The sequence below is a fragment of the Mastacembelus armatus genome, chromosome 1 (genome assembly GCF_900324485.2).
Source record: "Mastacembelus armatus chromosome 1, fMasArm1.2, whole genome shotgun sequence".
NCBI classification, from domain to species: domain Eukaryota; kingdom Metazoa; phylum Chordata; class Actinopteri; order Synbranchiformes; family Mastacembelidae; genus Mastacembelus; species Mastacembelus armatus.
The window spans coordinates 19,037,001-19,059,051 of NC_046633.1; the positions used below are offsets into that span (position 1 = coordinate 19,037,001).

Below are 22,051 nucleotides of genomic sequence, written 5' to 3' on the forward strand. Positions count from 1 at the left end.
AGAAGGAAATGACATCAGGACTGACCAAATATAAAGTCTTAGACAGGTCACAGCAATTCAGTTGCCTGTTGTTGGTGTTCATTCAAGTCTGTGGATGATGACCAGTATATTGGCACATAATGCACCACATGTCATCAGAAGAGCCCTTGCAACATAGAGGCTGTTGTGAAATGCCTCTGTTCTGGTATTTGACATTTGTAGACTGTTAGCAGCTCATTTATCAGAGCAGCTGTGACATAATTAAGGTCACTAATAATGACTCCCTGTGAGCTTGAACAGTAAAGGTAACACTGCAACAGTCAGCTGTCATACTGCTATCACCTGGTGGTCTGACATAATTAAACACTCATACAAACACTTGATGTTGTCAGTGTCACAGCTAGTTTAGCAGGCTTTATTTCCCAAAACGTAAACAAATATTTTTTACTTGCCAAAGTTTTCATCTGACTGCACAGCTGCTGCAGCTGTGCGTAACTATACCCAGCCATCTCAAAGTGCTGCTTGGTGCTTTCAGTGCTGCAGACTCCACCGTCTGGCTGGATGAGCTGCCATGGGGCTCTTGTTGCAACAGGTATAACAGATAACAGGTGCTGTTTTAAAGGTCAAATGTCATAGGACGGCTGGTTGGTGCACAATAGTAAGTTGGAATTCATTGGCCTTCATTTGTGTTTTTTAAAAACATTTCATTGTTAAAGACAAAAGATTCCTCATCTAGCTTCATGTGTTTGATGCTGAGTCAAATTATGTTTTGTCACAAACATTGCACTGAAACTGATTTTGTGTAAATCAGCAGGATTGCTGTATTAGCTGAGTGCACCATGATGCGGTAAGTCAATAATGCCTGTCTGATGAAATGCTAAGACAATTTAATTTTAATGTAGACGTGTCTCCATGTACTATGCTGTTAATGAGTTAAAATGCCTCAAAAAGCATAATTTTTGAAAATAAATTGCAGTTCCTTCTCAGACCTACATGAAGAAGAAGAGCCCTTGCAACGTGGAGGCAGTTGTGAAATGTGAAGCTAACAACTCTCCAAACACTGATTTTTTGTTATTGATATTTTTGAAGTTGTAGTTTTCAGAGCCAAAATAATTAATTTATGTTGGTCTATATCTATATTGGATATATATATATATATATATATATATCCAGATGTAGTTACCTTTTCCTTTGATTATTTAAGAAGCCCATGTTTCTGTGGTTTCTCAGTGGAGACTGTGGAGCAGAGACAGACAGACTGTGACCCCCCTGCAGATGGAGACAGAGACCTGAGCACGCGTAGGATAAAACAACCAGAGGGCAGCAGAGCCCTCCTCACTGTTGGTGAGATGGAAGCACAGTTACATTAATGGACTGTGAAGCAGAGCTGACTCTTGTATCCTGCTGCTGTAAAATTACATCCACATGAGGTGAACAGAGTGTAGCTGATGTGTTTACAGGGTTTGTCAGTACCAAACATAATATCATCTGACTTTACTGTCAAAGTGACGTCAGTTGAACATTTTGTTTCAGTGATAGAAGAAGTTTTATTTGCAAAGCATGAAGCTGAGAAATCCAGTGACTAATATGTTTGTGTTTATTTTTTGTCACACTTTTGTTTTTGTTGCCTGGTGACACTGCAGTTAAATACTTCACAATGATAACAATATAACAAGAAGAAACAAATGTGACTTTCAGTGTGATGCATTTGAAATACATTTCGGGATTTAGAAAGTTTTCTCAGGAGGTGGAGGAGACCAAACATGAGAGTGAATTCTGGACTAACTTTGATGGGGCCAGAAACATCACTTGGACATCCCAGTGTGTCTGCTCTGCTGTGTAGTTATATAACTGCCTACTTACATGTTAGCCAGCACAACCTTATAAGGTGATAATACAATATTATGCTGCCTTCTTTTTATTTCACTAAAGGAAGGCCAATTCATACGATTATTTATTTTATAATGTCATTTATTTATTGGGGCTCCACAAATAAGATGCTTGATTGCAGATAAAGTCGAGGGAGATCCTCTGAAATGGTATTCTGCACATTATAGTTTAACTTATATGGTTTAGTTGGTGACACTATAATGAAAAGCCTAAAAAGTCTTAAAAAGTGGTGATTAAAAGATAATGAGAGAAAAAAAAGTGATTTAGGCACCTGAACATTTTTTCAACGTAGTTATTGTGCACATTCAATATCTCCCTGACTGTGAAGTGAAACCTCAGGCTGCTTGTCTTGACAGCATGAGCCTGTCCTCTCAGCTCATACCACAGGCTCTGTAATGTGTCTGCGTGCCCGGACTCCACACCCAACCACATGAACACATCTCTCCAACACTGGTGCTGGTGGCCCGGCCCTAAATAACTGACTGCACCCCCTCCTCACAGCACAGGGAGGGACGGCGTGTGAGGAAGACTGTGTTACTGATGCAAACCAAACATATCTGGATAAATGGTCCAAGAATATTCACCTGGAGCTCAGGCTGGATCTGGTTCTGATTTGGCCTTCTCAGCTTTCCTGGTGGACTCAGCTGGACTGACAGATTGTGAACTTACAACAGCTCCAAGATTTTGTCAAAGAGAGAGTGACTTAGTGCAGAGTGCATGACAGGTGACTGTGTGTGTGCCTGGTCAGCCTGAGCTCTGTCAGCAGAGGGATTTCCCCTGTGTTTGGTGAAGCTGTTTCAAGACAGTAAACGCAGCAGACACAGGAGGCTGCTATTACCAGATACCAACCACACACCGCAGTCGCCCAGGAGAGCGGAAGTTTGCCTTGCTTTGTGACTAAAGACGAACTGGCTTTTGGAGGGAGCTGCGTTTCCAGGATCATACCAGTGCTGTCAGGAGCTTTAAAAAAAAAAAACACGAGACGTCAGGTAAAATCACGCGGGTACTGAGGCCCCGAGAGCTCAGCACCTGTGAGGAAACACGCGCAGACAACACGACAATGACGTGTCTTCGCCACTTCGGGGACGCGCTTGTTGTTGCCATGGTTACATTAGAGGTTGAACCGTTTTTTCACACGATCAGTTTTATTGGAAAATGTAGTTTTAAAAAAACAAAGAAACAAACGACCCAGGTATTAAGTTAGCTATCTGTCTGTTTTGTACCTTATTTTTGTTGTTTTTTATTTTTTATTTTCTTACGTTTGGTCATTTTCATGTGTTTTCTTAGGTCGCAGTGCTTTGAGCTCTCAGGGCTATTTAACTATTTAACCCATGGTTAAATAGACAGTATGTCTATGACAGTAATGTGTACACTGTGCCTTTGTTTTGTAGATGTTATTAAGGAGCTGGACACCACAGGACCTGGACTAAAATTTAAATCCTGGTCTGGGTAGACTTTACACTGTCTACACCCTCTGTTGTGCAGTGGACATCCAAAGTCTCTCTGAGGCCCTGAGGGACCCAGCTACCTCTTGAAGATCTCCCAGTACTTCAGACCTTTTGAGTTACCCTGCACCTACACAGTCATGGATTCACAGGTTGGTCCATACCTCAACAACAAGGCGCTGTGCTCACCTCTGGGTGCTGCACGCCTCTGCCAGATAGCCATGGGCTGTGCTGTGATCGCCATGGTGACCCACAGTGCAGGCCACAATGGTTCACAGGGGGTGTTCTGCATGGCGGCCTGGTGCTTCTGCTTCGCCATGTCAGTCTTGGTGTTCTTCCTGGACGCTACTCGTCTCTACAGCTGCCTCACCGTGTCCTGGGACAACCTTACGGTCACATGTGCTGCCTTTGCCACACTCCTGTAAGTCACGTTCAGGTGCAACCCATGATCCTGTCTTTGTGTGATCCATTCACCCACATCTTCAGTACACCTGAGAGATTATTTAATGTGTTAATTCTAAAACTTAATAAACTCTACTAATCCTCAATGATCTTTTTAGGTTACAAGTTTTTCCAAAAGTCTTTCATCATTTTTCGCAATAGTCTCACCATGGTCAAAAGCTGCAGCTCCCAGATTTCCATTGGTTTTCCACTGTCAAAGAGCAGCAACTTCATCATATGTTTAAATATTTAAACTTCATTACTAATATTTTTACATTAATGGAAGAAATGTCATGTTTAACTCGACATTTGCTCACAGTGAGTAACCAACTGAGAATTATTATTAGACTGTGCAGTCTGAATACAAACTGATCAGGGGTTATCACGAGACCCGACAGAGGAACATGGGCACATGAGAATATGGTCATGCCATATATGGTCATGCCATATATGACATGACCATATATGGTCATGCCATATATGGTCATGTCAATCTTAGATTCTAAACCAGATTATGATTTCTTAAGTGGGCTGTAAATTGAATTGTTTTTGTTATTTTTTTGTGTGTATTTTTCCACTTTCCACATTTTCATGCTTTTTTCCCCCCTCCCCCTCCCCCTTCCACAGGTATGTGACAGCCTCTGTTGTCTACCCACTCTTCTTTGTTGGATCTGAGTGCCCCTACGAAGGCTGTGATGTCCGAAATTTCCGCATTGCAGTCACTGTCTGCTCCATCCTGGGTACTCTGGCCTACGGGGCTGAAGTCGCATTGTGCCGAGCCAGGCCAGGCCAGGCTGTGGTGGGCTACATGGCCACGGCCTCCGGCCTCCTCAAAGTCGTCCAGGGCTTTGTTGCCTGCATCATCTTTGGAGCTCTGGCCAATGGTAGCGAGTATTCCCGCTACGCAGCCACAATCTACTGTGTTGTCGTCTATGTGTTCTGCTTTGCTGTCACTGCACTGGTGGTTATAATGACTATGTGTGGGCGGACCAGAGCTGTGCGCTGCATGTCCTTTGACCGCTTCGTGGTGGTGTGCACCCTCCTGGAAGTTCTACTCTACCTCAGTGCATCAGTGGTGTGGCCAGTGTTCTGCTTTGACTCTAAATATGGTTCCCCTTGGAGACAGTCATCATGTCCATGGGGGAAGTGTTCATGGGACAGCAAAGTTGTGGTGGCAGTGTTTTCTTTCGTCAACTTGGGACTGTATGTGGCAGACCTGATCTATTCGCAGAGGCTACGATTCATCACTTCACATGTGCCCACTAACTCAAGAGTGTAGAAACTTATTTGGCATCACTGGCTTAACAGGTTTAAGTTATTTGTTTCACATTTTATGATTTTGTTAGTGTGTTTATTTTAATATTCAAAAAATAAAAGCTATTAAGTCAGAGACAGGAATATGAGGCCCCAGACATCACTAGTGCTGCACATGGTCTACCACTGTTGCACCCAGACACCCCACATTCAATCTGAAAGCACTGTGGAATGTGAACAATGAACTTTTTCACTGTCTCCTCTACCACACCCCACTGAGGTGACACCCCATCCTTCTAACTGACCCCTTCTGCCCTCTGAGAAATTTAGGGAGACCAGCCACCCCGACTCATGCAGCCAGAGTCCACTGGCATGTCCTGCAAAATCCTCATAACACAAGACACTTCCACTATTCTTGACCTGTGGAACAACACACAAACATGTGTAGTCACTGCTTGTATTTCTGTTCAAATAATGTATAAAAGTTTTGAATATAAATAGCAAATCTGGCATTGGCATCTGTGGCATCCCTGTCATCTGCAGACCCCCCCTCCAGAGATCGACGGACATTATCCAGGCAGCTAAAAATAAACACAAGCTGTCTGCACTCATGTTGAAGTAGTGAGACAGCATTTATATGAGGCTGGTGTCTCTAAAATGATTCCCTCAGTCTGTAATTTAAAGTAAAGCCTATTTCAAAAACCAGACATCTTGCTATGTTGTTTTGTCCAGTCCTGAGGTGACCTGCAGTTACAGCAACCAATTTCAAAAACACAGTATCAACAACTGAACAATGTCAGTGTGACCTGGGAATGCTTGCCTATTTCACAGATGGTACCTCTGACCTATTGTATCCTTAACTAACAAGCTGTGTCACTTTCATGCATTTACACTGACAGTGCAAACTGATCAGTTGGGTTTGATTTGTCTATTAAAATGCTGAGATATTTTACACTTTAATAATTTACTGACTTAAAGCTGCAATAATCACTATTTTCATGTTATCAGTGGATCATATGACTAAGTGAAATGCAAAACGTGCTGTGTACACCAATCCTGACTCCAAGAATTACATCCATGTTTGTCTCAACTGCATCTTTTCCCAATTGAGCAAAATGTGGATGTGCAATACAATTAGTGCAATTGGGAAACACCCCTTACATTTCACTCACTCGCAGCTTTTCCTCGTGTCTTAGTCCCGGCCACATAAAATACAAGGAAAAGATGCAAGAAGAAACCGTAAAGACAAACCGAAGAGTTCATCATACCCGACCTTTGGGTTTTGGCTTGTTGACCATTGATTAATTAGAAAATGGGACCACCATATATTCTCATTCTGTGGGAAAAGGACAATAGACAGAGGCCTCTCTGGCTGCCACCTTCTCTAGCTGCAGTAAAACAAAGAGATCAGATCCCATACTGTCTTTGTTCTCCTTTTCTCTTGACTAGGATTTCTTTCTCTCTTTGACTTTGTCTGTACTTCTCTGTTTTTTTCACACATCACACCAGTCACCACCTCCTCCTCTTCCTCCTCGTTGCCATCCTTTACTCCGCTCTGCTTTGGCCACCTCAGTGAGTCTCTTCTCTCTAATCCAGGATCAATGTATTCCCCTGTCACATCTGTGAGTGCTATGGATGTATTATATTAAGTCCTTGGAAAGCTACTGTGCCATAACATACGTCTAGCAAAACTGTCTCAAAGCTCAGCAGTAAATCCAACACCAGTTGGCTGCTCTTGTATCTAAATCTGTCTAAGACCACGGAAAACGTTGCTGTCTTACATTTTTTATAAGTTATTCAATTTATACAAGTGAATAACATACATGGAGAATGAGATGGGCAATGGATTAAAGGTGGATCTAAGTAAATTGATGGTGATTTTTGCTGCAGTAAATATCGGTGTTTAACATTTTTCTATTATTGTGTGTGTTTTTTCAATTAAAATAATTTAGATTATCTGATGAATTACTGTTGACAGTCCCTCTGGTGGCACAGCACTTGATCCACTCTTCTTCAGACTAAAATTTGATTGCAATGTAACATCAGTGGACTATGACAGACTCCATTGAAAGCTACCACTGAATGTGATGGACAGTGCATCTGGAGCTCTATTAAGGCCTGTGAAGTCCCTGCTCCTCTGCAGATCCCCATTTAGCAGCTGTTCCATGTTTAGCACTTAACTTAGCATTTAGCTTCTCACTCCCCACGGGCCTCTGTCTTAAACATAGCTGTGTTTCTACACAGACACAGACACACACTCAGTCATGCAGCCCACATTGTATGAAATCATATGACAGAGATAAGCAGCGACAGGTGTCCATCATAACTGTTCCTTCCTGATTCTCCAGGCCAGGGGGGACACAGTGGGACAGGGGGCTGCTGGCTTGCTGTCGTGACTAATCTCTGATGGCGCATGTTGCTGATATCAGCTCCTCCCCATAGCTCCTGGCCCTTGTTTTGCCAAATGCTGCCAGACTAAATCTTTGGTCCCAGTGAATCTGAATCTATGCCAGCTCTGCTAATTTGCCATCCTCTAAGCTACTATATACAAAACTGTATGAACACTGGTTTTGGAAGCATTCGCAACTACTATGCAGATTGACCTGGGGTTGAAAAAATGACGACAAGGGCAGAAAAACAACAAAACATAATATGACAGTTTTAAAATTCGTAAATTACCCAACAGCTTATTAACCTATACCACAGCCTGAAGTTGTGAAATTGCAATTGTATATTTAATTGTATATTTGTGTATTATATTAAGCTATGTGCCTGTGGCTCTTTCCCTCCATCTTCACTGTGAAATTCCTCTACACTGTTTGTGTAATGAGCTGCAGACTAGCCCAAAACTTCCTGTTTGATCTCTTATTTTGACACTACTTCCTGTTTTGGTTTCATTCATGTCTCACTGCTTTATGCTTTGCATTTGCCCTGATGGTGTTCACTTGTGGCTGGTTAGTTTGGTTCTTGTATTTATACTTGGCTTTGTGCTTTGCCCTGTGCCAGATCCTTGTCATTAATGGTCACTGTTACTGTCTGTCTTACCTTCACTGTTTGTCACTGTGAGTACTTATGTTGCTCAGTTTCAAGTCTGAACATTTTCCACATATGTATGGACTCCTTAGATTTCAGCTTTATGTGTATTACTTCGGGGTAATTATTGTTGCTGCTGTTTCGTGGGAAAGGGGAGTTTGAGTCTGATGTTACTCCCCTCAGGTCAACCACATTGGATGTTACGTCTGGACCTGGATGTTACGTCTGTAAATATACTTTGAATTAGAAATAACTGAAAAGGTGCAGTGCCCTGGTGTGCTGGTCTCATTCATAGAGTTGATCTTATTGATACTGATTGAATAGGTGGGTATAGATCAAAATTAATTGTCTGGCTTTAATATTTTTTCCAGAACACACACATGGCCCTCTTTCACATAACTTTCTACTCGAAGGTCAAAGTACAGACACAAGCAGCTTGACAACCTTCCTACTTCCTCCACAGCTGACCATCAAAGAAGAGCAATCAGAAGACAGAACTGGGCTGGTCCCCTCTGACCATATGGCCATAGTTTTGTTTTCTTCAACCTCTTGGCCTCCTCAACACTTTCATTAAACTAGAAAGGCTGTGTTCTTTAATTAATTTGGTTAATTGAATTCACATTCTATGCTAAGCACTGAACTGTGCATACAAATAGTGGAGTAGTATGACACACAGCTTCTCCCCTACTCCTGGTTCTTTTGAGATTTTCAGTATGCTTTGTCTGTGAAATTTTGTGATGTGCTGTGGGAAATCCTTTATTAGTTTTGGGTTTGAGATAAAATTGAAAGCTGCATGCCTTAACTTCCCTGCTGATATTTCTTTTGTATTCTGTTTTTGTCATTCATTCTCATCTCAGACTACAGGACAGAGGTGTAATGCTCACTTGGGAAAGATTTTCTGACCGTGATATTAAATATGCACATCTTTTCTCATTCCAAAAGCTACTCCTCTCTCGCTCTCTCTTGGATTTCTGCAGTCACTTTATTGTCCCCCATCACTTCATCCTCACCACCCTCGCCCCAGCCTCCACAACACACACACCTCTGGGCCTCAAATCACTATAAGAAAGAAGTTGTTCTGAATTCTTCACCTTGATCCTCTTGTTGCTGTGTGCTGAAAAATAAGGCAAAACACAGATTTGTGTGCACTGGTATTTTTTAATAAACCTCTTGGGTTTTGTTAAAAAAAAGAGAGAGACTGAATGAGTGTTGTCACGCCTCAGTAGACATGCCAAGTCTGAGTGATAGAACAGAGGCAGGCAGTGGTAAATTGACTTTGTGTGTGTGTGTAACTGAGAGGCAGACTTGCAGGGATGCATTAGTAAATGTTTTAACTTGTCTGAGATAAGCTTTAAGAACAGCTTTGTTTGTAATTATTATTACAGTACACAAACTTGTGCGACATTGCTGAGTATTCTGAAGTCCTTTCATAGTGTTGATTTGGGAAATTCAAGAGGTTTTACTGATTTACACATATGAAATAAAATGTGGGTCCATAAAGCTAGTTGAAAATAGTGTATATGAATCAATAATTGAACATGAACTAGTCATCCAATGGCCATGGGCAAAAATGTCTATTTTATCTATCTCAGTGGGGAATTAACTGGTGGTATATATCACAGGTCAGTTCACTAAAGAGGAACAGTATGCCAACAGCTGGTACATTCTGTTTTATATATAGACAGGAGCATATGCAATCTCTCAGTCTGCATTCCTGTCCAGCAGCACTGTGAGAGAATAAATGCAGTGCGGTCCATCAAAAAGGACATGCGTTATGTCTTGAGAAGCGTAACTTCAGTCTGGTATGGCATGAGAAACACACAAAGGAAGAGAAAGGCAGATAGACGGGAGGGTTTGTCGTATTAAAATTTGCAGAGGGGAGATTTTAGCATGAAACTGACAGTTACAGGGCTAATTGTAAGAATATGCATTGGTGAACTACCAGGGGATATGAAGCCAAGTCAAATACCATGGCTCATTAGTGTACGCGCCATCAGATTGTACTTTATTTCAGATTCTGTCAAATCTAAGGGGAAAGGAAAACGCACTGGTCTCCAGTTTCCTGTTAGAATAACAATCCTTCATTCAAATTCAGCTCCTTCAAATATCACAAGCCACTTCTGGTCCCCTGAAATGTTCTGGGGATTGATGTTCAGAGCTCAGTGCATTTGTATTCAAAATGATTACCAGTGAACAGCCCAGATCATCCAGGAGGAAGATTTCTTTTGTTGGCATATAAAGGTGTGATGTAATTTAAAATATAACAGCATAATGTTGTAGTTCATCATGTTAAATCTAATTTAAGATGTTCAAACTTTCCACTATTTGATTGTAGTTCATAAACTGATCATGTGTTTTACCATGAAGTGGAGTGAAAACTGGATTTAGTGGTGTAGAAGCATAAATTACACCAATCAATCAATCTATCTGTCTGTCTGTCTCTCTGTCTGTATCTATCTATCTATCTATCTATCTATCTATCTATCTATCTATCTATCTATCTATCTATCTATCTATCTATCTATCTATCTATCTATCTATCTATCTATCTATATAAATAGTGAAGTTTGAATTGCTTATGATTATTATGTTGTGTAACTTAGATCTTATGTATTTATTTGTAAATGTTGACATAAAACTCAGCCTGGGACCAAAGAAACAGTGTTGTATAAGGACCTAGTGTTACATATACTGTATGTATATATTGCAGACATGATTTAGTCAGACCTGTCCAGGGTGGACCCCTGCCTTTCACCCAAGAGAGAGCTGGGATAGGCTCCAGCAGGTCCCCGTGACCCTGGCTTTCAGGAAAAAGCGGTATAGAAAATGGATGGATGGATTTTGTTTATACTCGTGCAAGATGATTGACACCATGTCACAGCAGTCATAGTACATTAGGATTATATATTATATTGTATGTGCATGAATACTGAGGTGGTGGACGTTGTGAGGTGGGACTTGTTAAGCGACTGGAAGTATTTAAGACAGCCTTGATTTGAATCGTGTTGTCTGTGTTAAACCAGCCAGCACTATAAACATAACGTACTTCATATCCCAGTCCGTGAACCTGACCTACATTTTTAAACACAGGGGGCTCATACACTTCAGCTCCTCCATGAACTTCTTAACCCCACACAGATGCCGTGATCTACTTTCTCATTGGTCAGACGCTCGGTTCTCTGTTTCGTGATTGGCCAGTGTCGCTGTCCGTCACGGTTCTGGACGTTGGGGGGCATGAGTAAAAAAGGAGCCACGTTTACACACAAATGTTTTTTCTGACGCCGGGAAGTAGCGGACTGCTCGGTGACTTATAGCAGAACCTCGACTGGACCTTCTAGGGGAAGGTAACTGTCTCCCTGCTGGGTGAATTTCTCATTTCTCATTCATTCCTGGTCGTGAGACCTAGCTAGCAGCTAGGACAGGCGGCTATCGATTAGCTTCAAAATGTTATCATTCTGATCAGCAACCACCTGAGCGCTGATGCTAACACAGTACAGTAACAGCCAGGCAGCAACAATAACAATGGACTATAAATAGTAACATCTGTGTTAGTTAAGATCCACAGTTGGTAATTAAGACCGGATGATGACTTAAGGTGATGCTTTGTGGATTTGATCTAGTTTACAGTGAAACAGACACTGACCCTTTTTGTTTCAAATGTCTGATCATGAATAATGATGAGTTGTATCTGAATGTAAAATCTACAGCTGTAAATGTGAAATCACCCATGGGTGCAGCCTCAGTGTCGGTGAAGGTGTTTCATCATCATTCACTGTCTGTGGACCAGCTCCAGGTGTTTTCTCCAGATTGCATCATTACCAAAGCCTGCCCCCAAAGCTAAAATCAGACCTTTCATTTGTTTAGAAGTACTTATGTGAAGTGCATGCTGTCTCTTAGGGGGTTTGTTCATAACTTTGGTCCAGTGGAGTCCCTGACAGTCTGCAGCAGCAATCCCACAGCAATCCCTCTCTCTGTTCCAGAGCAGCAAAGCCACATCATCAGACAGCATGAGTGTTGGATTCATTGGAGCAGGCCAGCTGGCTCATGCACTGGTCAAAGGGTTCACAGCTGCAGGTGAGACCACTTACTTTACTGTGCACTTTTTTCTATGTTCACCCAGATGAACTGATTTACGGGCTCCAGACCTGCTCTACTGGGCTCATTACTTCTGCACATTTATAAATGCACAATGGCCAAATGTAAACATTGGCTTAGAATGTCGTCCTCTTGTCGTCCTCTGCAGGTGTGATTGCTGCACACAGGATTACAGCTAGTTCTCCAGACACAGACCTGCCCACTGTGTCAGGAATGAGGGTGAGAAGAAAAGTTTCTTCTTGGCTGTGTGGTGTCTGAAAACGGGACGTTCTGTGAGCCTGTATGTGTAAGAGCATGGGGTGATCCAGTCAGTTGTAGTGTCTCTGTGTGTGTTGTTTTTTTGCCTTTTGCTTTTATTCTCAGAATCAGTTTTCTCCTTCTTCTACAGAGAATGGGTGTGAACCTGACAACTAGCAACAAAGAGACAGTCAGTAAGAGTGATGTGCTCTTCTTGGCTGTGAAGCCCCACATCATCCCCTTCGTTCTGGATGAGATTGGGCCTGATATAGGGGACCGCCATCTCATAGTCTCCTGTGCTGCTGGTGTCACCATCAGCTCCATAGAGAAGGTTGGCCGCATTGTCTCCCCTTCTGCTTTTCCTGCTCTGTAAGGTTATCAGTCTGTTGAAGTTTCATGGGTGCTAGATAACACTTTTTTTGTCCTTTTCAACTGGTACCATTCCTACTCTTCTTTTCTTGCTCTCTACCTAAATTAAAATAATCAAGCTTGTTCTGGCATGATTGCAAACATATAACAATGTTGAGCATCCCTTTATAAACATCCCCTGCATTTCTTTTCTTGTAATTTTTTAACAGAAGCTGCTTCAGTACCGTGTAGCTCCTAAAGTCATGAGGTGTATGACTAATACCCCAGTGGTGGTGAGAGAAGGTGCTACAGTGTATGCCACTGGGACACATGCAGAGGTAAAAGAGGAGCAGATGGATGGATGTGAATACAAGAATCTCATTCTTTTAAATGGACTAATAGAGTATACATTTTTAGGACTTTATTTTCATTCCCATACTATATTTCTATGTGTACTTTGTTTATGTTGTTATCATCCTTTCAGGTTGAGGATGGCAAGTTACTGGAGCAGCTGATGGCCAGTGTAGGTTTCTGCACGGAGGTGGAGGAGGACCTAATTGATGCCGTCACCGGGCTGAGTGGCAGTGGTCCAGCCTATGTAAGTGACTGATACCTGTGCGTGTGTCATTGTCAGTTATTGTGTGGTTTGTTATGGGATGAATAACTCACCACATTTAGTCCTTTTATCCCAAAATAGACAAAATAGAAATCTGCTGCAAAGCTGCATTATGTCAGCAGTCAAAGGATTCATTACAATTTTACACCAATGACTGATCTTTTAACTTGTGTATCAGCAAAACTATCACTATTAGAGAATACACATTAAATCGGACTAAAATGTCTCAACCATATCTACAATCAGAACAACCCTGACCCAGTTTTCGTCATACATCCTATTTATTTAATATATATATGTTAACAAGAGTTAGTAATTGACATAACTAGTCTGAAGATCCTATGTGTTTTTGGAAGACTAGTTGCCATATTCTTGCTAAATTACATATTTTTTTTCTGTGTATTGACTTATTTGATTAAACAATAACTAGTTTTGTCTCCATATGCAGTAGTCAAGACTATGCTAGCAGCTAATTGTTTTTGTTTTTGTATGTATTCAAACCTTAAACATGCAAAAAACAATGGTAAGGATAAGACAGCGATCAAGTGCATGTTTTTCACTAATGAACATTTTCTTTAGAAAGCATATAAGGAAGCCCAGCTGTGGTAATGACTTGCATTGCTATGCCTGTATTTCCAAATCTCTATGCTTCCTGCTTTATAAAACGGTCACGTCAACCCTGCTGTGTAGCAGGCTAAGGTGTGCATGGGTTGAGGAAATTAACAGTAATTTGTCAGTGGGTTTTTATCTGCTGTCTGCCTAAAATTTGAGCTTTAGACAGGTATTTTCAAAAGCAGTGTTAAAGCGGTACATTTTCTTCTGACTGTGTGGAGGCAGTGAGGTAACGCTGAATAAAGTGGAAGTTAGCATCTACCCCCTAAATGAATGAACATGAAGAAAAGTGGACTAACTTGAAATCTGTGCACTTTGGTTGAGATCACTCTGTGATTACTTAGACTATATAATGGCTCTGCATTTGTCAAAGTGTCAAAATGTGATGGCATTGTGGCCTTAAAGGAAAGACTGACAAATGTGTGTCTGTGTTTGTGTTTGTTTAAACAGGCGTTCACAGCCCTGGACGCTCTTGCAGATGGAGGAGTGAAGATGGGTCTGCCCAGGAGACTGGCTGTCAGACTTGGAGCTCAGGCCCTATTGGTCAGTGGTGTTTAGTGTGTGTGCTCATAGAAACCAAAATGTCCCCACACCACAGATTTGAAAGATAGTGGTGCTTTCTCATATTGCTGCCACTTTTCACCGCTCACCATGTCAGTAATGTGTCAAATCTGACGCCAGTATTGTCAGCGTCCTCCAACTTTAGTGCATAGTGTTTGGATATTTATTCGCTGGGAGGCTTTTCCTCATCCCAGACTCACATACACACACAAACAGAGAAAATACGGGAAGAATTATAACATGATGCATGGAAACTAGTTATATGTGAAACAGAAAATCCTGCAATTCACAAGCACATCCTGTACCGTGGATGGCGTAATGAACAGTTCAATATTAAGTGAGGAAATTGTTGCATCCCTACTGTGTTCACAATTTGTCAAGAGAAATTACTGAAAATTAGTCACTGTAATTTTTGTAACTGTAGGAGCTGCTTCAGGGTCTGTCTGTACTTTTTGTAACTTCATGAGCAGTGTTGTGCGTTTTGCTTTTTCTGCAAGAGCCTTTTCAGCTATTGTTACATGTTGAAGACAATAAGTACTCCTTGTCTGAGTGTCTCCTCTCATTTTCACGTCTGTGGGAAGCAATCACCAAAGGCACCATAGAAGCATAGTCATGTTAACCTGTTATAAACCAACATGCTGCTTGGAAAATCTTTACATTAGATTAGATTTAATTTCCTAAAAGACTTTATCATTATTTGCGATTGATTCTACATTAATGCATATGTGCACCACTCACATTATAATAATGACAAAAGCATCTGTGCTGCTGAGGATTGTTGCCCTGTCAGCACTCCATGACTGTGCAGGAGTTAACAGTAAGTTGTTCATACAAATCCTCATCTCCTGCCTTGTCTTAAGTACGTTCTCATGTTGCTGTTTCTCTTCAGGGAGCAGCTAAGATGTTGCTGGACTCAGAGCAGCACCCAGGCCAGCTGAAGGACAATGTGTGTTCACCAGGGGGCGCCACCATCCACGCCCTGCACGTCCTGGAGAGTGGTGGCTTCCGCAGCCTCCTGATCAACGCAGTGGAGGCTTCATGCATCAGGACACGGTGAGACGATTGCACCTGAAAATTTAAGTTCCATCCAAATCTACAACATCACCGTAACAGGTTTTTCTTTTTTCTTTTTTTTTCCCCTGTGAGTGTTTTCTCTCCTCCTGTTCTTCCGGGGTCCAAGGAGGATGAGTTGTCAAAGCACTGTGAATTACTTTCATCAGTTTGAATATACTAAAAAAAAAAAAACAAATTTTCAAATATTTTCTTTTATTTAAAAAAAAAAAAAAAAGAATTTAAATGTGTGAGGAATCTGATTCTCTCTATATCTGGTGACCTTACTTTTCAAAGCATGTCCTTCTCTTTCAGAGCGTAGGACTTATTAGTAAAATATGATGGAAATAGGACACACATTCATCATCTACATTTATACTATACACCTGACGCTTCACTTGCCTTTCTCTGGCAGGGAGCTGCAGTTCTTGGCAGACCAAGAGCGTATTTCTCCAGCAGCCATTAAGAAAACCACGTTGGACAAGGTGCTCCAGCAGCCCGGAGTCACAGTCAGTGGAGTGGCTAATGGAAATGGCAGATCAGGGCTCAGCCTGCTCAACACGCGCAGCCCTGGGATCAAGAAGAACTGAGTACACAGAGAGGCAGGCACACACACAAACATGTTACAGGTTTAAGTGTACCAGTGTGTACACATAGATACATCTTAAACTGTTCAGCTACAGCAGTTAAGACTGATCTAAAATCACATCCAATTTACATCCAAATTATTTCATCATACTTAGTGTCATGCAGACCCTAGACCTAGTTGTGTCACTCTAAACACAGGCACATGTGTAATCTGGGTGCATTCCTCACTGTTATAGCATTATGTTGTTATACAGGATTAACACATACAGAAAACCAGATAAACACAAGGATCGAAGGTGCATTTACAGTCTGTATGTCTGTGCTTGGCTCTAGTGATCCTGGTGTGCACCAGGCGGCAGATGGCTACTGTGATACTATCAAACCCGTAATATATGTCTTAATTGTCACTCTTTACAGAAATTGTCCCATAATGTAAATCATGCATACATTTTTTTGCGTTATTTTTTCTTTTCTTTCTCTCTTTTCTATTCTTTTGACTCAGAGCTTTATTCTCAGATATGAAGGTCTTTCCAAGCTTTAATTCATTCAGCATTTTCCTCAAATCCATGTGGTCACTTCCTGTTTGTTGATTTTTGTTGTCGTTGAAGACAGTGAAGATCTTAAATCAAAATCTTGATCATTTATCTTGAGGCTGCAGATGTTGTCCCCCCATGAGGGGAGTTTTAGGGAATGTGATGATGTTATCTGAAAGTGCTAGAAGAAGGCTTCATTCGCCAGCACAGTGAAGCACTAGCTGATAATTACATTTGTATAGATGATGTAAAAGTGTAAGTTCATCTTAATTGTGTGACTTTTGTATTCTTCTATATATTTTAGCCCAATAATGTTAATGTATTGTTTTGTTGGCATACTGACTACTGAGTGGGTGTGCCAGTCTGAAATTTCAATATTAAAGAAGCAAAATCAAAGACAACTCTTCCAAAACCAGTTTGAAAGGAACACTCACGATGCTCTGACTCAGCTGTTCTTTGAAGATCAAGTGTCTTCCTCCATTTTACCGGGTCCTTTTGGTTTCCAACCGCTGTGTGATACCTTGGTTCCTTTTTGGTTTGGTTGCAGTTCAAAGATTCCCTTAGACCAGAGCTGACCAGACTCTTCTGTCAGTAATAAAGATGTACCCTGGGCTGCAGATGGCGCTCTACAATCAATGTGGCACATTTGCACGTCTATGTAAAGATTAAATTACACTCTTCACATAGCTGGCAGTTAAGAGTGGCTTAAAATCCCCTCTGGACTAACATCACATAGAACAAGGCCTCACTATTGGTAAACGGCATTAACAGTTAAATGTTTCACATATGTGTCATCCAAAACTCTACCAGTTTTCTCTCTTCTGGTAGGTCACTGCCTCACGGGTCTCTTCCCCAGTCACATTCCTCTTTTCCCAAAATCAGACTTTACATACGTCCTCAATAATGACAGGATTTTTCTCGCTGGACTGGAGGTGTGTTGTGATTGGCTGCTCTAAGAGGAAACACAGTCCAATTTTAGAAGCTTTCTGTCAGCAGGACATATGACCAGTGAGTGGATTTCTCCCTGGATCCAGCCCTCTCCTCTCTTACAAGCGGTGACATTATTACTTCTCAGGTTCACACACTCAGGAGCACTGTTAATGATGGAAGCAGTAATCAAATCCTGACTTAAGTAAGAATACTAATAGCATACTGTAAATACAGTGTGCTCCATTACCAATAGATGATATGCAAAAATATCCAATTTAAGGAAGAACTGTCTGCTAAGAGTGTTGTGTAAATGTGCTTAATCTTAAGAAAAATGCAAATGTGAGTGATATGACATTATTGTATTGTTACTGCTGATGCATTAGTGCATATGTAACATTTTCTGTCTGGCCTGAGTGACTTTATAGTATACTAATACAGTTAGTTAGTAAAAAGTAAGTTCTTTTATAGAAGTTTATATTACATTTTTTAAAAACCTTTCAGGAAGTAGTTCTTTAGATTGAACAATCTAAGCAGTTTATTGGGGAAATCACTGGAGTGAAACTGCTACCCACTCAGAGATGTCTTAAGTCTTTTGTTTTTTTAAATTCTGTAACAGGTCAAAAAAACAAAGGATTAGAAATCACTGCTCTAATGTTTACTACATACATTGTGTTTTATAAGCTGATCGTTTTTTTTTTTGTTTTGTTTTTTACATATGAAATCATAATTGTAAAAACTTCATGTAAGAAGGGTAGAAGTATAAAGCGTGGAATGGAAATAGTTATTTCTGAGTATAAATGTGTATTTTTCCTGATTAGCCATTCCCCGAGAGACTCACACTTGCCTCTCACTCGTTTCACCACTGGATGCGGCAATTTTAAACTAAATATCATTACTGGCAATGGGCAGAAAGGCTGTTACAAATGGGTATGTTAAGAGACAGTAGCTACAGCAGACTTGAAATCTGTAAAGTACTTTCTTGACATTTTGGCCCATTGCTGCCCTCCAGGCTGCTGTATTTTGGATTAACAGATGCCACTTTGTGTTGGTATGAGATAGGCCGATGAGTCTATTCAGGCAACACAGGTGCATAATGGCGAAGTAAAAATGATGGAAGAAAAGTGATGGTTTGTGAAGAGCCATGTCCTCATTATAATTGAACAATTTATAGCTGTAGGATTAGTTTATTTTTCCTTAAAGTAATACACACACCAGTGTCTCTTGATTAAATTGCGCCCTGCATAATCTTAGTGCACTCGGGCTGTTTATTTTTGCGTGCAATGGCTTTTCCACTGGTGCTGAAGTGTCTTGGTAATCCCTCTTTTATGCCAAAAGGTTATTCTGTGCTTGCTCCTGTCGCTGTCTGTTAAGATTAGCCATTCCTGGAGAGACTTCCATTTGCCTCTCATTATTAGACTTCTGTTACCTTTGGTTGGTCAGGAAGCTTTGAGCTCCTCTCTTCCACCCGAGGTGAAGAGGATGTGCTCTGTGTCAATCAACTTGACACTGGCGGAGGGTCTAAGATGGCAGTTCAATGGCTGATATTCCTAAGTGGAAAGTCTGGACTGTGTATGTGTGGGAGAATGTGTGTGTGTGTTACTCAGCCCAGCATGGGATTGCTATCCACAGGTAGGCCAGATGCTACCTGTCATCTCCATTCAATCAATGTAATCACTGACCTTTGCAGTAACATGGCTGTTTGCATATCGTATTAAGGCCAGTAGGAGTGCCAGAAACAAAGATGACTGAATTGATGGAAGACCTTTTTCTTTCTTTTTGTTTCTCTTCTCCATCACCACCACACATCCACCTAATCCTCTCTGCAATGTACGTACCAGGACAAGCTAGGAAAGATGCATTTGTTGTTGGTCTGTTTCACTGTTAGTGCACTGCAGTGTTGTCAGTAGTGTGTGTGTGTGTGTGTGCGTGTGTGCGTGTGACCTGAGCACAACTGTGATCTCTGGGCTGATATAGTATCAGCTTTTTGCAGCTGTCTGGTGAAACGGTCAAAGAAAAGAGGAAGTTCTGACAGTTACCACAGTGAATCTGCAGTATGGGCTTCCCTCTAATGCTAAGTTGAAATGTTAAACCAGAGGATTGCTGAATGTATTTTCTCTGCTAATGCTTATCTGGGAATCAGGCATCCACAGGGATATCTGCCCTCTGTGCAGTAATATTCAGATTTATTACTTAAGTCATAGTTTGCAAGAGAACATATAAAAATGCTCCAATCCAAGTAAAAGACTTGTATTTGTGTGTAAAACCCCCAGGTCTCTACTTTCTCTACTTATCTGCAAAACTGGCTTGCAAAAATAGCTGTCAGATTAATGTAGCAGAGTAAAAAGTACACTATTTCTGAATAGTAGTGAAGTAAAACTATAATGTATCTTAAAAATCCATTAACATATATTCAAATCCCTGCAGAATGGCTTATTCCAGGATCCTATAAATTCTAATGATGAATTATAAGTTTAAGTACCACATACAAGATCCCAGTATGAGAAACATTTTTACATAGTACTACCTGAGGATGCAGCACGTTACTTCTTCTTTAGAGTCACATTCATCACTACAATGATCTTTGGTGGCTTTCAAAAAAAGAACAAGTGACACATCGTCTCCTTAATGGGAAATTGCCCATATTGTTTTTTGAGATGCTTTGGGAATCTTTGCTTTGGGGTCCTCGTACTGGATCCTAGAAACAAACTTAAAAATCACATTTTTATACCAATCTTGATTATTTCTGGTGTTTATATTAGTCACTTTCTTTAAAATACCATGCCAAAACCAAGTGAGCATTTCAAAATGCATCTTCACTTTGAGCAGACTAGCAGAGATTTATTTTGACTCCTCAAAGGTCTGTGAACACCCAAGTGAAACATCACCTGCTGAATATACAGTGCATTCAGGAAGTATTCACACCCCTTCACTCTTTTCAGTTTTATTATGTTGCAGCCTGATGCTACAATTGTTATTTTTTCTCATTAATCTACACTGTGCCACATAATGACCAAGTGAAAACAGAATTTTAAGAATGTTTCATTTATTAAAAAGGAAAAACTGAAATATCACATTTAAAGAAGTATTCAGACCCTTTGCAACAACATGTGAAAATTAACTCAGCCTCCCATTTCTCTTCCTCTTTGCTGAGATGTTTCTACACCTTGATTTGAGGCCACCTGTGGTAAGTTAAATTGATTAGACATGAGTTGGAAAGGCACACACCTCTCTATAGAAGGCCTCACAGCTGGCGATGCATATCAGAGCAAAAACCAAACCATGAGGTCAAAGGACCTGCCTGCAGAGAGACAGGACTGTTGACAGGCACAGAGCTGGGGAAGGCTACAAAAAAAAAAAAAATCTGCCACACTGAAGGTTTCCAGGAGCACAGTGACCTCCATAATACTGAAATGGAAGCAGTTTGGCACAACCAGGACTCTTCCAAGAGCTGGTCACCCAGCCAAACTGAGTAATCATGGGAGAAGGGCCTTAGTAAGAGAGGTGACCAAGAAGCTGATGTTCACTCTGACTGAGCTCAGAGATCCTGTGCAGGAGGTCAACCATCACTAGAGTCCTCATCTGGGCTGTATGGCAGAGTGTCTAGATGGAAGCCTCTCCTCAGTGCAAAACACATGAAAATCCTTTTGGAGTTTGCAAAAAGCATGTGAAGGACTCTCAGACTGTGAGGAACAAGATTCTCTGGTCTGATGAAACCAAGACTGAACTATTTGGCCTCAATTCTAAATGTTATGTCTGGAGGAAACCAGGCACCTCTCACCAGCTGCCCAGTACCATCCCAACAGTGAAGCATGGTGGTGGCAGCATCATGCTGTGGGGTGTTTTCAGCAGCAGGGACTGGGAGAGTGGTCAGGGTTGAGAGAAAGCTGAATGGAGCAAAGTTCAGAGATATCCTGAATGAAAACCTGTTCCCCAGTGCTCAGGACCTCAGACTGGGACAAAGGTTCACCTTCCAACTTGACAATGACCCTAAGCACACATCCAAGACAACACAGGAGTGGATAAGAAATGTGAATGTCCTAGAGTGGCCCAGTCAGAGCCCTGACTTGAACCCTGCTGAACATCCCTGGAGAGACCTGAAAATGCCTGTTCACCGATGATGAACCACACACCAGGTGTGCAAAGCTTGTTGTCTTATACCCAAAAAGACTCAAGCCTGTAATTGCTGCCAAAGGTGCTTCAACTAAGTATTGAGTAAAGGGTCTGAATACTTATGTAAATGTTAACTTTGAGTTTTTCCTTTTTAATTAATTAAACATTCCTAAAATTCTGTTTTCACTTTATTATGTGGCACTGAGTGTAGATTAATGAGAAAAAATATGAAGTTAAACAATTATAGTATCAAGCCACAACATAAGAAAATTGAAAAAGGTGAAGGTGGGGGAGCTGAATAGTTTCTGAATATACTGTAAGTACCATAT

At 41.1% G+C, this 22,051-nt stretch overlaps 2 protein-coding genes across 4 annotated transcripts; both read left to right on the forward strand.

Moving 5' to 3' along the window:
• Positions 1–2,352: 2,352 nt before the first annotated feature.
• Positions 2,353–6,877, forward strand: LOC113127737 (myeloid-associated differentiation marker-like protein 2). 2 transcript variants are annotated; one of them, XM_026302475.2, is made up of 3 exons: positions 2,353–3,061; positions 3,261–3,735; positions 4,383–6,877. In XM_026302475.2, exons 2-3 carry the CDS (start codon positions 3,455–3,457, stop codon positions 5,032–5,034), a joined length of 933 nt encoding a protein of 310 aa, XP_026158260.1. In that variant the 5' UTR covers positions 2,353–3,061; positions 3,261–3,454; the 3' UTR covers positions 5,035–6,877. The 2 variants fall into 2 exon arrangements, with proteins under 2 accessions (XP_026158260.1, XP_026158261.1); XM_026302476.2 differs by having other exon boundaries at positions 2,353–2,858.
• A 4,374-nt stretch (positions 6,878–11,251) lies between these two features.
• pycr1b (pyrroline-5-carboxylate reductase 1b) lies at positions 11,252–18,932 on the forward strand. Of its 2 annotated transcripts, none has more exons than XM_026304476.1 (9): positions 11,252–11,386; positions 11,940–12,116; positions 12,286–12,356; positions 12,526–12,705; positions 12,953–13,060; positions 13,207–13,320; positions 14,401–14,493; positions 15,401–15,564; positions 15,977–18,932. In XM_026304476.1, the coding sequence occupies exons 2-9, from the start codon at positions 12,050–12,052 to the stop codon at positions 16,149–16,151; spliced, it is 972 nt and encodes a 323-aa protein (XP_026160261.1). In that variant the 5' UTR covers positions 11,252–11,386; positions 11,940–12,049; the 3' UTR covers positions 16,152–18,932. The 2 variants fall into 2 exon arrangements, with proteins under 2 accessions (XP_026160261.1, XP_026160262.1); XM_026304477.1 differs by having other exon boundaries at positions 12,023–12,116.
• The last annotated feature ends 3,119 nt before the right edge of the window (positions 18,933–22,051 follow it).

What these genes read in the sequence shown, in the direction of transcription:
- LOC113127737 (XM_026302475.2), top strand. Translation starts at nt 3,455, where the DNA reads ATGGATTCACAGGTTGGTCCATACCTCAACAACAAGGCGCTGTGCTCA. An exon ending in GCTGCCTTTGCCACACTCCT is followed by an intron (nt 3,736 to 4,382) that starts GTAAGTCACGTT and finishes CCCCTTCCACAG; the next exon opens with GTATGTGACAGCCTCTGTTG.
- pycr1b (XM_026304476.1), top strand. Translation starts at nt 12,050, where the DNA reads ATGAGTGTTGGATTCATTGGAGCAGGCCAGCTGGCTCATGCACTGGTC. An exon ending in CCATCAGCTCCATAGAGAAG is followed by an intron (nt 12,706 to 12,952) that starts GTTGGCCGCATT and finishes ATTTTTTAACAG; the next exon opens with AAGCTGCTTCAGTACCGTGT. An exon ending in GCTTCATGCATCAGGACACG is followed by an intron (nt 15,565 to 15,976) that starts GTGAGACGATTG and finishes TTTCTCTGGCAG; the next exon opens with GGAGCTGCAGTTCTTGGCAG.